Raw genomic sequence first — 16,479 nt, 5'->3', positions numbered from 1 at the left:
ATTAACCTCCGCAGCACTCTAAATGAATTTTTTATTCCCCTTAGAGTTTTTGCAGCAATTTCCTCACTACCCCCCTGAAAGATGAGTAATAAGTAGTAGTCAGGGGGATGTGCTAGGTTAGATACCTACTAGGTGACACCTCACCTCAGCAAGGCATCCTTCCCTCTGGGTCAGGTCTGGTCAGCAAATAGGGCCCTCCATTCCTCTGAGAAGGGAGTCACCAATGACAACTGCTCTTCCCTTTTTATTAACAGAAGTTGTTGTCATGTGAGTAGGCCAACTCACCTCAGGCTGCTCCTCCATTCCAGATGGCCTATAATCTACCTTGCCAAGGTGTGGCACCCTTTCAGCAATGTCACAGATTTTTGCACCTGGGAGGCAGCAAACTGATCATGATTCTTTGTGAGGTTGGCAGGTGGGTGTCTCAGTGCCCTTTAACAGATTCCCCCATGACAATCACCTGTTGCTTCTTCTTGTGATAACCTAGTAGTCTTTCTGGTAAAGCTTCACTACATTGTACATGTTCATGACTGTCTTGAGACTCTAAAACATTATATCTGTTGTTGGTACTGATATTAGGGAGTGGGAGATTGCATTTGGTCTTGCTCTTGTGGGTAACCAGGGTCCAAGGTGTCTCATTGTCAGTGGTGTTTCATAAAGTGTGAGGATTTTTCATCCATTTTTCTATATCCACCTCAGCTCCTCTAATGCTGTGTAGTTTTTCTGTTTCTTGTTGCTCAGCCACCTGGCACAACACATCCTGATGGCAGTAGGATAGGGAAACTTTTGTTTCCTGTGGAGTCTCCAACTCCTGCAGTTGTCTCAGGAATGTTAGGGTGTGGCTCCTCCATAACCATCTCCCTCTCACACCCCTCAGCCTTTCTACTTCCTCTTTAAGCTCTGTAACCACATTCACCTGATCGCAGCCTCACACAGGCAGTCTCTCTGCCTCCCCCACAAGCTCAATCACTCACTGCAGCTGGAGACCTGGACACCTGTGTGGCATCTCCATTTGGGTCACCACATTCCTCCTGGGAGCAGCTTTCACCAGAGTGGAAACCAACATTCTCCTGGGAGAGTTACAACCACTGGTTAAGGCAGCCTCTGGAGCCAGGAAGCTCCGTGCTCCCTCCAGGATGCTCTGGTACGTGATGGAGCTGGGCCTCAGCCACTCTGACCCATGCAGGGTCAGAGCCATCCCCGATTGCTCAGGAGCTGTCTCTTCCACTCAGGGCAAGGTTCCCTCTCCCTCTCACCCTCCCTGCACTTTTTTTTTTTTTTTTTCTTGATGCAAGATTTCTTTCGCTGCCTCAGCAGAGATCTCATCCCCCGTCGCCATCTGCCATGGATCCCTCTGCTTGGGTGACTGCCAGGCTGATGATAGTTGCACAGGTTGGTGCTACTTGGAGTAATTACTGTCTATAGCTGAGTTGGCATTTCAACTGATATATAATGTGAGCTTACATGACATAAGTGTTTACAAAACTGACAGTGCTGCATTTACCTCAAAGTGCATAGACAGCACAATGAGGTTATATGGGCTATTTCGTACTCTGTTTGTGTCCTTTAAAACTCATGTCATACCAGATATTGACAAAAAGAACCTCAAAGTTTTCCAAAAATCACCCACTGGCCAAAAGAGTTTCTGCACGTTAGCATCAGGACTATGTGTCTTCTCCATAATCAAACCAGAAAGATGCATTGCAAAATTTTAAAAAAATAAATTAAAAAAAATTAAACCTTTTTAAAGATTGTAAAAGGTAATTCATTCATCGATTCATCCAAATGCAAGTCTAGAAAGGCATACATACCTTCAGTCACAATGGTTGGGGCCTCTAACAAAATGAGCCTTTGGGCCACTCCAACAATGTTGGGCAGTATTAATTCTCGAAGAGCATCGAGGTTACGGGTATCCAGGGCAGTAAACGCGAAGTTTCCATCAGTAGCAATCTGCTGCAGCTCTGCACTGTCAGCATTCAGGACCCCAATGCTAAATGAAAATATACTAGCTTGCTTCACCGCTAACAAGCCCTGCCGTATATCATCACTAGACTCTCCACCACTTATCAGCACTAAAATTTGAGGCACCGCTTCCTCTATCCTGCTGCCTCCCGCCTGGGTGAAGAGGTTCTCCACCACAAACTCCAGTGCTGCACCAATGTTTGCTTCCTCGCCACCGTGGAAGCTGAGTGCCCTCACGGCATCCAGAACATCCCCTTTGGTGGAGTAGCTGTTCAAAGGGAACTCGGTTCTGGGCTGGTCGCTATACTGCACCACCCCAATGTGTATCTGCTGAGCTCCAACTCTGAGGCTTTCGATCAAATTAACAAGGAAGTCACGTATGGCTTGGAAATTGACACTTCCGATGTTGTTTGATCCATCAATAAGGAAAATAAGGTCAGCAGACTCTTGAGCTTTAAAAAAAGAAACGCAAAATGTGAAAGCATTAAAATGGATGGTCACATGCTGCTCTACAGTGTTCTGATGTTTCTTGGCAAACTGGTAAGAGACATGAAAATGAGAAAACAAAACACATGTTCACTGAGCAGGTGATGTTTGCCTCTCGGTTCTGCATTCTGATTGAATATGAGTTTGACATTGACACAACCTGAGCTATTGGCCCATAAAGAGAAAACTCATTAAGATGTAATTTTTGGAATCCAAATCCATTCCATCAGTGGCCAGTACTGTCCAAGTATTTAGACAGAGCCAAGAGAACTAGGTGGGTTTTATTTTTAGGAAGATTTTCTCATTGCCTTTTAAATCTTTTTTATTTTTGTTTTTATTTTTTTTTAAAAAGGGAAAAAGACATTTACTAGATGCAGGGAAAGTTTCAGCCTCTCTGTTGCAATTCTGCTCATTTGCTGGTTAAAAATGGTGGCTGAATATATTGGCTTCTCCCACCATGAATGATTATTATTTGAAATGTACTTGTTAGAAACAATTGAAAATGTTTTGGTTATCATTCTTGCTCTGTGACTCTGTTACCAACTGTCCAGCATACACAAAATGGTATTTCTGCAGCAAGCTGACCAGCACAATTGTCAATCTGTGCCACATATAGATTGTTTTTCAGTTATTATTTTGCACCAAGATGCACTTGATTATTGATAGAGGGATCTGGTCTGTATTTTTCATATGGACTCTGGATATTCAATCAGGGAATGCAGAATCATGTTAAAATAGGGTGATGAAGTCAGTATGACACAATTATCCAACTCTGTTTGTTGTACCCAGATGATCACAAGTATCTGCTGAAAATATACTCACACCAAAAAAAACTTTTATATGGCATTAATATGATTGTTGAGCAGAAGCATTTTTGCTATGAAACTTACCAAAGCAGACCCAAAATGCCCTGATCTCTGCTCTTAGTCCTTTTGCTTAAGTAGTTTTACCTTCCATGTGACCAAGAACTGTATGCATGCAAAAAAGGGGGGGAGAAGATCCCAAAGCATGCTGAGATGTTTCCATGCTATTACTCTCCAATCTTGTTATCAAGTCAACTTTCAGACTGTTTGCAAATGAACGACAAGCAATATTTGGAAATCCCACCCAGCTCTCACCTTCTGAAAGCTGAATGCAAAACCAGTAGCAAAACTGGCATGTAGTGGAGCAAGGCCAGGAATAAACCCGTGGTCTTTGCTACTAACAAGCAGTGCCAATTTTTTTTTTTTTTTTTTTTTTTTGGAGGGGACAGGTTTTTTTCTAGTAAATGTTTTCATACATCACAATGCCACAAAGATATTCAAAGAATTCTGCAATTCTACTGACAGAAGAGAAAATCTTCAGGGAGGGCATCATAACTTCTCTCAGGCAACTCAATAGCCAGTGTAGGCTTGAAGAACATCAAGATGGTTCAAAATTGCAAAGGGCTCCAGGATTTATTTTTCCATCATTAAGTACAAATTTAGGGGTCCTTAGGGTTGTCTTTACTGTGCCATTTTCAGTTGGAATGTACATGTTCTGCTTCATCATACAAATGAAATCTCAAAGCAGTTGTACCCAGAGCTGCTTTAGATACCCTGGATATCTTTTTGAGGAATGAGATTTCAGACACCAGTGAGTGTCATCACAGCAGCCTGGGCTGTTCCCACAGGAGAGAAAGCAGATAGGAAACAGATGTGTTGGATAATTTGTCTTCACTGTAATAAACCTTGTATTTCAGTGCACGTTTATGAACAAGCTGGTGCTGGAGAACAAATAAAAGCATGCTTGTTACACAACTAAGCAAGGAGGGTTAGATGAGACAGACAGATAAGCTTTAACAAATACATCAGGGCAAACTTGGGGCTGACTTTCATATTTAACACTGGTCAGCCCTGGAGACTGCCACAGACCAACAGCTTTGGTACTATGTACTCTGTATACTATGGGATTGAGGGTTTTTTTTACATTTCTATTTTATTTTAGGGCTCATTTCTAGCCTAGTAGCCATGGCATTCTTAAACATTTTAATGCTACATGGAGTTATCAGATGAATTAATGACTTCTTTTATGCAGTTCTTTGTATCATCCAAATACTTGCATACTATTATCATCTGATGCTTAGGACCTGTAACATGTTTTCCCATGTTTAATGATACTCTCTAGGTCACCCATGCAAGTCACACAGGCAAAACAATAATAGAATTAGCTTAAATTCATGTTATGGGGGGGAAGGAAATGATTGCAAAAAATGTCTTGGAGTAGGAATGAACTTGGAATTCCCTGATATGCATGAAGCAGTAATTTGCTGTAAAAGGCTTTAAAGAAATGTCTGTGACTCCAGATGTTTATGTACTATGGGGTTAAGTGGTGGCATGCCCCAGAGGAGAACAGCCAGTCACCAAAGCACAACTTCCCAATTGATTTCCACAGGGAAGCACTGGGGTCAGGCATGGTGAAGATGCTGAACAGCTGTTGCAGTGCTGTCAGCAGGTGGGGCATGACATTGATTTTCCACATATATTTACATAATGTTCTTAGAATTGATGAACATTATGTCACCTTTCTGGGGCAGCTGCTTTTTCTTCCCTGTGGCTTTCACGTGATCTGGATATTTGCCCTGTCAAGAACCTTGCACAATAAAAAACACATGTGAGCACAGCTTTTTGTTGTTGCTCGGTGTCATGCAGTGATGGAGAGAACCCAGTGGAGCTGGCGTGAAGGTTAATCTGACAAGACAACACAGGGGGATTAATATTACCCTGCCTCATTACACTGCCATTGCCTTACGTCATCCAACCAGATAGTGACCTTCAGATGGAGTCTCGGGAATAAAAAAAAGAAAGGTTTGATCTCTGAGGCTTCTGTTTTGAAACACAACAAAACTGCTCAGATGGCCCTTTCCACACCGAGGAGAAATTTCGCAGAGGAGGGATTGCAGGAGTTTCTTATTTATTTCGAGACAAACTGGATCTCCAGCTTGTGGCCAGAACAGATCCACTGAAGCCAAGGCAGTTTGCAGAGAAGTTTCAGTTGTGGAAAGGGTCCAGCACTCCAGCAAGTGGAAGCCATTGGCTTGTAAAGGCATTGGAATGGCATCACAAAATGAAATTCTCCAACCACACACCTTCTCCAGGCAGATGAGGACAGAGGCTAAGGGCCATCTCAGGGAAGGGGTTTCATCAAGTTCTCCACCAAACTGTTTTTTCTGTCTTCATCCAAGCAAGTGACTTTTTTGAGCAGCACATTGCCTATCACACCCACTAGCTGCAAGCTCAGACTCCACAGCCAGCAGCAACTTTCTTGGTCTCCACAGCATTTTGGGCAGGGGTTCAAGGAGTCCCCATCAAGGCTGGTGTGTTCATCCCCTATTTTCCTTCCTCAGGACTGATTGGGATGGGGCAATTTAATAATTTTGCAGAGCTCCCTATGTTTGCATTTCCATGCCATGGACACAAAAGGGTGGCCACAAGGGGCTGCTGCCCATTCAAGGGCTCCCATGCTACTCTCCAGCAGAGCCAGCAGGGATGACAACTTGGTCTGCAAGCAACTGCATTCTCAATGGCAACAAACACAGGGCTGCACACTTCAGGCCTTTGTTTTCAAACCTCTGAATGCCCATCACAGTCTTGCCCCTACAAAGGCTTAAACCAGGGCAATGCCAGCAGATACCTTGGTGATGGGAGCCATCAACAGTCAGCCAGTACCTGTGATGTCTTTAACAAGTCCTTTGGCATCAGCCTTAGCTCGAGTCATGGATGAATGGACACTCACCTCTAACTCTGACTGTAGAGAGCAGTAAAATTCTCTAGGTTGAAAAACTAGTATTGGAGGGGTTGCAAAGTATTTCATTTACCTCCCCTTCCAGTGCATCCTGCATGCCAACCACAAACATGTTTACATGGGCAGGTTTAAGGACAGATGATGGCAGAGCCTCATCATCCTGGGACAGTCCATCTGACAACACTATAATGACCTGGGGGACACCTTCTTTGGCTCTGCTTCCAGCAGCTTTAGTGAGATGGTTCTCAATTAGGTTCTCTAATACCTTTCCATCCTTGATGCCTCCCCCCATGTAAGGCATGTTGGTAATATGGGACAGGACATCTCAGGTAGAGGGGTAGGTATTTAACTGGAGCTCTTTGTGGGGGTTTCTGCTGAGCTGGACCAAGGCAAAGTAAAAATCATTTCCTCTCACATCAAAGGCTTTTACAACATCATACAGAAACTCTTGAACAAGTTGGGAAAGTTCCTTCCCAGTGCTCCAAGAGGAATCCACTAGAAAAACTCTATCAGCCATGGGAACCATTTTGACAGCTTTAGAAACACAGATAGGGGTTTAGGATTTTCTATCAGTCAGCACAAGCGTGCTGCCTCCTCCTCACCCAAATGACTGACTGCCTCTTTTGCAAGGTGAAAGTGAAGTGGAGCTTCCCCTTATCAGCTGCAGCACAATGAGAGGCATTGGAGGAAAACCAGGCAGCCGTCAGTGCCCTGACACTGCACACACTGGGGGACAGAAGAGGATGGCATGTGACCTACCCTTCCTGAGGAGGGAGAGGCAAGATGCTTCTCCCATCCTGAACCCTCAGCTTTAGACAGGGTTGGACACCACCCTGAGAGAGACAAAGACACCTACAGTTTCACGTGTGAATTTAGCTTTGCTCAATTTCTAGCTGCCCGTGGTCTCCTGTACATTTTTTTGAGACTCAGGGCTTTCCTGGCTCTGTGGCAGTGCTGGAGAAAGGAAGAGCTGCCCTGTGTGCTGGCATGAATTTTTCATATTATTCTTGCTGCTAATACCCCCTACTCCTCGTGACACTGCCTCTAGTACCAAAGGCATCAGTACCTCCTCTTAAAAGAACCAAACTGTTCTGTAGGTCAGTGGCAGTGCTGCTCTCACTGCAAAAAGCCCTCCTACACATGCAAGGAGGGAAAAGCAACTCTCTCCAGGAGAAAAACTGATCAGAGCCACCCTGAGTGCACATCCCACAACCCTGTCCCCTGCAGAGCATCCCCTCAAAGGCACACCACCACCCAGCAACATGCTCAGGGAGGTATCATGCACATTGGCCGAGGTCTGGGTCCAAAAGGACCCCCATCCAAGTGGGAGCTGAGGAGTAGAAGGTAAACCACAATCTACCATCAACATGCACATTAAAAACCACATGGTGCAAACTAAGGGCATGTTTATATGAGGGTGAAGTAGGGTAAAGCAGTCGGATCTTACCTGCTTGCTGCTGGGCACGAAGTGAGCAAAAGCCTGAGAGTAGGAAGCAAAACACTGCTGCAAAAGGCAAATGTCTGGGTTTCCTCATTTTGGTCTTTTATCTGAGTTTTCCCTTTATTCTCTTTGTTTCAAAGCACCCAATGGGAGACCTAATGAAAGAAGAAAAGAACAGTGAGAAACAGCAGTATTGCTGCCCAGGCTCAGATGAGCCATAAGATAGAAAAGCCAAATCATGTGGTTTTGCATGCTTTTGTGTCACTTTGGTGGGAAAAACTTAATTTCAGCATTGGCCAGATTCTGGATCGTAGCAAAAATTTCTTTGGAAGAGGAATCATCACTCACATAATTGACATTTAACACCCCCCAGCCCCCTGTGGACTCAAATAGCTTTATCCTTGCCTATACTGCCCCAAGTAATACCTAATACCTAGGGAAATGCCAAGGTTTCTGCCACTAACCCTCAAAATATATGGTGGTGTCTCACCTGTCCTACATAGATGACCATCTGAAAGATCCTGGCTGACACATTCTCTCCTGCTGTTGCCCTTTCTAACTTATTTTTTAAAAGCACCAGAGTAATAATTGCCCTGAAAGTCCCTCTTTGCCTCAGCTCATCTTTTCAGCTGTTCCAAACATATAAATGGAAATTTAACTACTTCAGACCCAAGTGAGGTCCATAGTCTCTATGTACAGTAAAAAGCCCTTGGATTTCTCAAGCTCACAGCCCTGGCAGTGGAAGAGCCTGTGCCAGCTGACAAGGCTGCCTTTGGAAAGGCACCAAGAATAATATTTTACAAGTTGTAGCCCAAAATATGATTTATGCATGTTTCTTATCTGTGATCCACCTGGCAAGCCTTCTGAAACAATATCTCCTTCAAGAAAGCTGTGTATCTGTTGCCATAGAGATGGCTAATTTATTTTTTAATCTTCATTTCCAAGAGTACAGAGGAGAAACCATTAAATCTTGCTTAATGGAGAAAATATCCTCCCAAAAGGGAGCGCATTCCCCAAAAGGAGCTCAGTTATTCAAATCAGCCAAAAGTGATTCAAACACATCAAGCTATTAACTGGGTCATCAGAAAAACAAATATTTTTTTAAATCTATTTTCTTATTACTATCCTGTCCAACTCCATACATTCAGAGAGGTATGACCAGCACAAGAGCCTAAGAGAGGTAGAGAGAAGGCAAATCTGCTCTTTAAGGAAAGCTGTGGTAGTTACAGAGATGGCCATGGTTGGCTGATCCAGAAAAAGAACCAAGTGTCAGAAAACAGGGAAAACTTAGAAATAAACACCAGAAAAGCTGATCCCTCTTCCACTGAAGAGACACTCCTCAGGGCTAGGAGAGTGGGACACACATGGATGGGAAAGCTGAGCTCTGCTTGCCCAGGGCTGCAGGGTTAGCCTTGGATTTGTCCCCTGAGCACACAAAGGGGATGTCAGTCCCAGACCTGAGGTTTGCAGGAAGCATTGAGCTTGAGACAGCCCCACCAGAGCATCTCTCCTCCGGGCAGAAGAGGAAGAGCTGCAAGTTTTTTGAGATGGGCTTGCCTTGCAGCACCCCCTGGGAATAAAAATCTTGTCAGAAATGAATGAAAAATGTGAAATAAAATGCATGCCACAAAAAACCCAGTCTGGTACTATAATGTACACCATAAATTTGCTAGCATTTATTTTCCAAAACATAGAAGTTATGTAATCATTCTGTTTATTAGCTGCTGGAGCCCCATCCCTCTGAAGTCACAACAGCTGGGAGTGAACACAGCATCAAGGTAAACCAGTCAAACTTAATTTCTTGCCAGCAAATAAATGACAGCACCAAAGCAAATATTCCACTTGTGGATTTTTGTTTGTTTCAATGTTGTGCAGCTGCAGAGTACCTTATGGGGCTGTTTAGAGCCATGAAATACAGCAGAAAAGCAAATCACCCCAGTACTACAAAGTGGCAGGCAAAGTACTGCAGTATCAGGCAACTGGACTTGACATTGAATGGGTTTTCCAGACTCAGTGGTGGATCTACATTAGCTTTGGATTGGAAGACCTGGAAGAACCACCTTGCCCATGTTCAAACAAGGAGCCTGGAAGAGGATCAAGCCTGAGCACACCTCTGTTAGGTCGCTTTGGGTCACAGTTCAGTCCCAGACCCAAGGCAGCAGAGAAACCATGGCCTGGATTTGATGTACCTCTGTCCTTGCAAACCCAAAGGGCTCCAAGTCATGAGTCAGCCCTTAGGGAACCATGACTTAAGCCTGGATATCATGGTGTACTGAAAAAACAGCCTCACCTTTGGCTTATTTGCCCTGGACAGCTAGGAAATACACTGCCTTTTTCAAGATCTTTTTGGTCACCTACTTTTCTAGTTTTGCCTTTATGAGGCCTCTGGATCTATCTCCATCTTTCTCTGGGACATCCATCACGGTATTTTTAGTTACATGAAAGCAGAAGAACTTGTTAGAATCACAGGTTATTTTGGTTGGGGGGGAAGGGTCTTCTCTACCCCTGAGTGTGGAGAACCCCTGGAGCCAGCGCTCCATCCTAAAAATCAGAGAGGCTGAGATGAGCCCCAAGAGGAAAGAAGCAGCATAAGCAGAAAAGGTGGCTGGTGTCTGTGTGAGCCAGAACATCATCATGCCTGGTAATGTTCAGAAATGAGGAGAATTCAACACTAACTCTTGTTCCTGTCCTTTTTATAGCCCCTTGTTAGCTCAGGAGGAGGAGCTGGGTGCCCGCAGGAAGGGGTGGCCGAAAAGATGAAGTTCTTGGAAAAGAAGGGAGGAAAGCAGTAATGAACAAGAACTCAGCTGAGATCTGGTTGCTCTGAGCAGACAGTGACTGCGTGGTGAGGTGAGCTCCTGGGTGCTCCTGGCATGGCAGGCACCTGCTCTGATCCATGCCTGATGCTTCTCTGTGTCCCAAACCACCACTGCCCAGAGCAGCTGGAGGTGGCACAAGCTTGCAGGGGGTGGAGGATAACACTAGGGAGGGTTGTCCACTTACACTAATTCACTTTAATTCTTGATTAAGGCAAGTATCTGTTTTGCAACTTTATCCTTCTGGATTGTTGAAATTTTCAATAATGTCCTTTCAGTAAGGTAATTTCGTCCTGGATTATCTTTTTTTTTTTTTTTTAATAACCACTGAAAGCTGGAAAAATATGCTGGAAAAGCTGGCTACTGAGTGCCTTTATAAAAGGAAGGCATTTGCCTGAATTGTTAAGAATTAGCAAGAAAACCTGGGGGACAGTCTCTTAATAATTCATGTGCTAAAAGAGTAACTCATATAGTCTTCAATAATCTGAAGTTCTGATCTCTGTCTAGAGTTGATATTGTGTGGTGACCTCTTCATATTTCAGTATCTCCTGCATTTCATGAGAAGATATTAGTAACAACATCTGTTACTAATAATATTTTCAATAGACAATAATTTCTATTACTAACGCAATGAAGTGATTTCCTTAAATATTTTCCCCAGGAGCTATTTTCTGCATATTGCATACTTCTCTGGGCATAAAGTTTGACATTTCACATATTTTTTTTATTTCAGTGGATGTTCCAAATCCACTTTCTAAGCAATCAGTTGCTTGTGTGTGTTTTTTCACTAGAGTATAGTTGAAATAAAATCTGTAAAAGTGCAAAGCAGATGAGTAGACTTTTAAAAGCACAACATAAAAGGCAGGAAAAATTATGGCAGCTGTTATATATCACTTTGATTCATCACATATGCCTGTCAGCTGGACTGGCTGGCTTTGAGAAGGAGGGAAAGTATCAAAGGCTTTGTTATGAGTAAAAATGTGATATGTGTCATGTGTAAGTGGGGATGGGTGCTATGGCAAGAATAGGGAATAATTAATATTGTTGTAAAATACCTCTTTAAATCTGAACTTTCAGCTGGGCAGTGCTTCAGACACTGACGTCATCTATTGCACTGAACTCTAAGAGAAAACAGAGGGGTTTTCTATACCCCTCTGAGTGGAGCAGAACTGACTCTTGGGGTGGGATAACCATGAAATCTGGTGCTAGGGATTTATTAGTGAGATCTGTTCAGCTCTCAGTAAGTGAGAGTAAGACATTGCTGCTGCAGGGAAGTGAGCAGCCTCTGGGAAAGGACAGAGAACCCAAAACATGGCAGGCAGAGCCATGACTTGCATGTGCTTCTTCTGGGGACAAGTGACCTGGGTTCAGGCTTGGCCTTAGACATCCTGTGCAGATATGCTAGGGGTCCTTTGGGATGCCTCACTACCCCAGACCATGGTACATGTGGTCCAATTTTCCTGCCCAGCCCCAGGGGTAGTCCCCCTAAATAGCTTGAACAGAAGATTGTGAAGCAACTGTGACCCTAAATTCCCTTCATATGTGGGGTGGGTCATCTTGTACTCGGAGAAAGATGTTGATTTGCACCTAGGTCCCAACAGGTTTTCTGCAAGGGGGACAGACAGGACAAGAGGAAGGGCAGAGCATCATTCTGTAGATGGTATGGGAGATGAGGTGCAGTGAGCATCTTCCAACTGCTCTAAAACTCTGCTCCCTGGGGATGACAGGATCAAAATGAAGGGCACTCTGTCTTTATCTGCACTTGCCCTGTGGGGATCTCCCTGTGTCTCATCATCCTTCTCCTTCCCAACCAAATTGCTCAGCCTGAAACCCCCTTGACTTGGCTGCTCTCTGCTATATGCATGTCCCAGCAGCAAAGCCACAAGGCTGCAGTAATACTTGCCAGCAGTTTGCAAGTGGATACCAGACACCCAGAACAACTATGTACAGCCCCAGCAGTGGGATTTACATCCAGTCGTGGCTGTAGGACAAGCAGGGAGGAGAAACAGCTCCCAAAATCCCTGCGTGGTGCCAGGGGGGCACAGATTGCCCTGTGGAGCTAATGTGTGCTCCTTGGCTGGATGAATCCCCCCTTATATTTCTCTGCACTGCTGAAAGCTCTGAGCTTGGCAAAATGTTAGCCAGAGGTCACTTCCAGAAGTGATTTGGGCACCTGTGAGGCTAAATACCAGGAATTTTTTCTCTGTAAAAGAGCTCAGTTTCTTTTAGAAAGGGTTGTGTCCCAAGCATCCAGACACCTGACACTCTTCATGATATGGCACCAAATCTTATGAAGCCTTCAGGGGAAAACAAGGCTATTTCTAGAGGCTTGGGATGGGACATATCATTGCTCTAAGACATCAAGTGGAGCCGTGTCAGTTTGCACAAGCTCTTTTGAGGGGTTTCCATTAACATTGCTGCCATCTGGCACTGGTGGCACTGGGAAGGTGAGGGTTGTTGGGTTGAGGGCTGCTCCTGAAAACATTTCTTCTTGCAAAGGCAGATCTGAGCTTTAATAGCAAAGAAGCCTAAAACGGTGGAAAATCTTCCTGCTTTTTCAAGCCACTTGAGCCCTGCTTTTGAAAACAAGCATTCAGCAGAGCAACAGAGTTATGTTACATTTGTATCCTACATGGGCGTGTTCCCCGGAGCTAGAATTTAATATAAATCACACATTCATTTCAGTCTTTATAATCATGATGTTGGCTTAAAATCTGGATGTTTTCTTCATCTGAAGACTGAGACTAAAATAAAGTAGTTAATAAGAGGAAAGGGAATATTTGCTCTAAAAAAAGAGGAAACTCCATCAAAGATCAATTACTCTTTTTGTATACTAACCTAAGCCTCCCAGTGCCTCTCCACCCAAACAAATTGGCTCCTTAAGGTTGAAAACCAATAACTTTAGAAGGTGGAAAAATTGATGGGCGCATGGAGCCCTAAGGTTGGCCGTGATTCCCAGCAGGAAGCAGGGATGCAATGCCACCTGCAGCCAGCCCTGCTGTCCTGCACACCCAGTGTGGGTTATGTTTGTCTCCTTGCTGCAAATCAAATGCATCCAGGCTGAGAAAATACAGCCCAAGGCTTGCAAGGCTGTGCAGTTACCAGAGTTTGCACAGTTGGAAGGAATAAGATGTTCCTTTCCCTCCTGTTCCTGGACAGGCACGTAGCAAAAGTTAGAGGAAGAACAACACTTTTTCTCTACATGTGGGAATACAGCAGGAGCTGACTGAGATCACCCTGAAACCAGGGGAAGTTAATGCATTGGATAGACAGTTGTAAAGACATTCGAAAACTGGACAGACTGCTGAAAAACGGAAAATGAATGAATGAATGGATGGATGAATGAACGGCAAGTGGTGGCAGCAAATTGTGTGCTGCTCTGTGCTCATGTCCTGGAAACAGCATTTCAGCCCTGGTCATGGTCGACCTCTCTGCAAAGACCAGGCTGGCATCTTAGTGTAAGGTCAGGGATGGAAAGTCGATTTTCCTGAGCTCTAGGAGCTGTGTGGGTATATCTCTGGTACTACTAAATCAAGAAATGGCACCAGAGATACGTAGGGTTGCATCTGTGCTCTGCCACTGCTTTCCTACATGACCTTGGAGAAGTCCTTCTTCTCCCTGATACAACCTCTGGATGGAGGCATGTCTCTGGCCTCCACAAAGTCCCTGGACTGGACAGCTGTGCCCCAGAAGCAGCACTACAAGGGTTGGACTTGATGATCTCTGAGGTCCCTTCCAACCCGGCTAATTCTATGATACATAAACACAGTAGTGATCCAACCATAAATACTGATTACTTCTTTAAACCAGTAAGTAGAATCACAGAATGGTTTGGGTTGAAAGGGACCTTAAAGATCATCCAGTTCCAACTCCCCTGCATGGGCAGGGACACCTCCCACCAGACCAGGTTTCTCCAAGCCCCATTCAACCTGGCTTTGAACACTTCCAGAGATGGGGCAGACATATCTTCCTTGGGCAACCTGTTCCAGCGTCTCACCACTCTCACAGGAAAGAATTTCTTCCTAGTGTCTAACCTGAATCTCCCTTCTTCAAGTTTGAAACCATTTCCCCTTGTCCTCTCACTACACGCCCATGTAAAAAGCCCAACCTCAGCTTTCTTGTAGGCCCCCTTCAGATATTGGAAAGTAATAGAGTAAAGCCAGACTTTTGAAAAATGCAAGATTCCTCCCCTGAGACCAAACATGAATCATTGCAGCAACCAGAAATGAGACAAAGTTTCCCCCTCAACCCACTGGAACCAGAGTGGCTTTGGCTACCTCTGCTCCAGCCAGTTTTGGCCTCCGTGCCTGGTCAGGAAACCAATTTGGCCACAAACATTACCCTCTACAGGCTCTGTTTGGGAAGGAAGGGCTTTGCTGAGCCAAAAGGGACAGTGGTAGAGTGTCTCCATGATTAGTCATAGCCTCCCCCGCGGCAAGAGCCACCCTGGGGAGCTGAAGATGACTGGGTCTAGGGGGGGAAAGGGCTGGGAAAGGCAGGAGGCAGCGGGGATGGGGGCTGTGGAGAGGGGAGGTGGCTTCATGCAAGGCTGGAAAGACATTTCCAGGAAAAGGTCTGACATTTGGCCAGTTTTCCTCTCTGGATGACCACGGGAGGATGAGGATTCTCCCTGGCACCACAACGGTGCTGGCCCATCCTGGATCAGTGGGGATGTGCCCAGCAGCAGGACCTGTCTGGGATGGACAGGCTGACAAGCATTTCCAGACAGTTCATCCCAGCTCTCCTTGAGGCTGGAGGGATGAGGGCTGCTGTCAAACAAGCCCCAGTCCCTGAGGAGCAGGACAGGGCAGTGAGACACCCCTTTAGCAAGACCCCTTGCTGGGTTCCATTCTTGTACCCACTCCTTGTGCAGCTCCCCAAACCACTAAATGCTCTCCTTGGGGCACCCACTCCACCACTTCCCCAGACATTCCATTCCCACCCCACAAAGCTGCAAGGCACCAAAGGCAAACACTGTTACTCAAGAGCAGGGGGAAAAAACCCTGCTTGGTTCTTTTGAATGAATTTCATTCCCCTGCACCAGTGGGGCCAAGAGCATCCCAGTGCTTCAGCTCGGGATGGAGGCTCCTGCAGTGAGCAACCCGGCTGCATTGCTCCAAGCTTCCAAATGTGCTGTAAACCTGGGATGCGTTTTATCCAAAATGCCTTGAAAATTCCCCAAACACCCAACCGAGGAAGGGAAACGCAGCGCAACATCTGCTGAGCCTCGGCTCAGGGCTCCCGCGTGGAAAGCGACACTTACCCCTGAGTGAACCCCCGAAAGAAGCTCCTTATTCTGGGATTTTCCACTCCGGAGTCCCTCTCACCCTTTCCGCATGGTGTGGAGCCACTGCTCAGCCCTCAGGGTTCGGAGGCAGCGGATTTGTGAGTGAGCTGGAGGTGCGCTGGTCCTTGCGGAGCAGCCGCCGCGGGTCTGAGCGAGGTCGGAGGAGGCGGCGGCCACGGGAGTGCCGGGGGGACGGGCGATCAGGAGTCGCAAATGAGATCCAGATGGTTGGTCCTGGCTATCCCAGGGCTGAGATCAGAGCTGCTCATCACATAAAAGTCCTGGCCTCCCCTCACCCCACGCTCCAGGGGATGCCTCCAAGCTGTGTGGCTTCCCCTTCCCTCGCTGGCCCCACCGTCTCAAAAAAAAAGAGCTCCTTCCTATTATCAATGAGAAAAATACTCTGAACAAAAAAAAAAAAATCCCAGCCCCTGACTTAACGATTCCTTTAGGTCAGGGTGGGCTGGGCTTGGAAGTTTGCAGGAGCCAGGACGTGCCAAGGATTGTACTAATTTATGTAGGGCTCCAGCAAAGAGCTTTTTGGATATGCTCAAGGCTGCAGAAAGCTCGGCTGCTCTCCGTGCACAGTTCCTAGCATCAGCCAAGGGGGAGAGAGTCTCTTCTAAACTCAGTTTCCTATCTATATGTAACAGGATTTGGGGTTTTTTTTATGTGCCCAGCTGGGGGGGATTATGTTATAGCATAACTTCCAAGTGAAAGTTAGT

General features: G+C 45.6%; 1 protein-coding gene across 9 annotated transcripts in view; it reads right to left on the bottom strand.

Moving 5' to 3' along the window:
- COL6A3 (collagen type VI alpha 3 chain) overlaps window positions 1-16,098 on the bottom strand; it is a 63,436-nt gene extending 47,338 nt beyond the window's left edge. For 6 of the 9 annotated variants that reach the window (XM_071747069.1, XM_071747070.1, XM_071747071.1 and 3 more), the window contains exons 1-3: window positions 15,731-16,098; window positions 7,658-7,806; window positions 1,812-2,414 (exon numbers count right to left, since the gene is read on the bottom strand). In XM_071747069.1, the coding sequence (XP_071603170.1) occupies window positions 1,812-2,414; window positions 7,658-7,745 (691 nt within the window). In that variant the 5' untranslated portion in view covers window positions 7,746-7,806; window positions 15,731-16,098. The remainder of the gene's footprint in view (window positions 1-1,811; window positions 2,415-7,657; window positions 7,807-15,730) is intronic. The other 3 variants (XM_071747075.1, XM_071747076.1, XM_071747077.1) reach the window with 3 other exon arrangements.
- Between the last annotated feature and the right edge of the window lie 381 nt (window positions 16,099-16,479).

The sequence above is a fragment of the Heliangelus exortis genome, chromosome 6 (assembly GCF_036169615.1).
Source record: "Heliangelus exortis chromosome 6, bHelExo1.hap1, whole genome shotgun sequence".
In the NCBI taxonomy this organism is placed as follows: Eukaryota; Metazoa; Chordata; class Aves; order Apodiformes; family Trochilidae; genus Heliangelus; species Heliangelus exortis.
The sequence above is the reverse complement of the archived record's forward strand: the minus strand, read 5'-3'. Positions and strand labels throughout refer to the sequence as shown.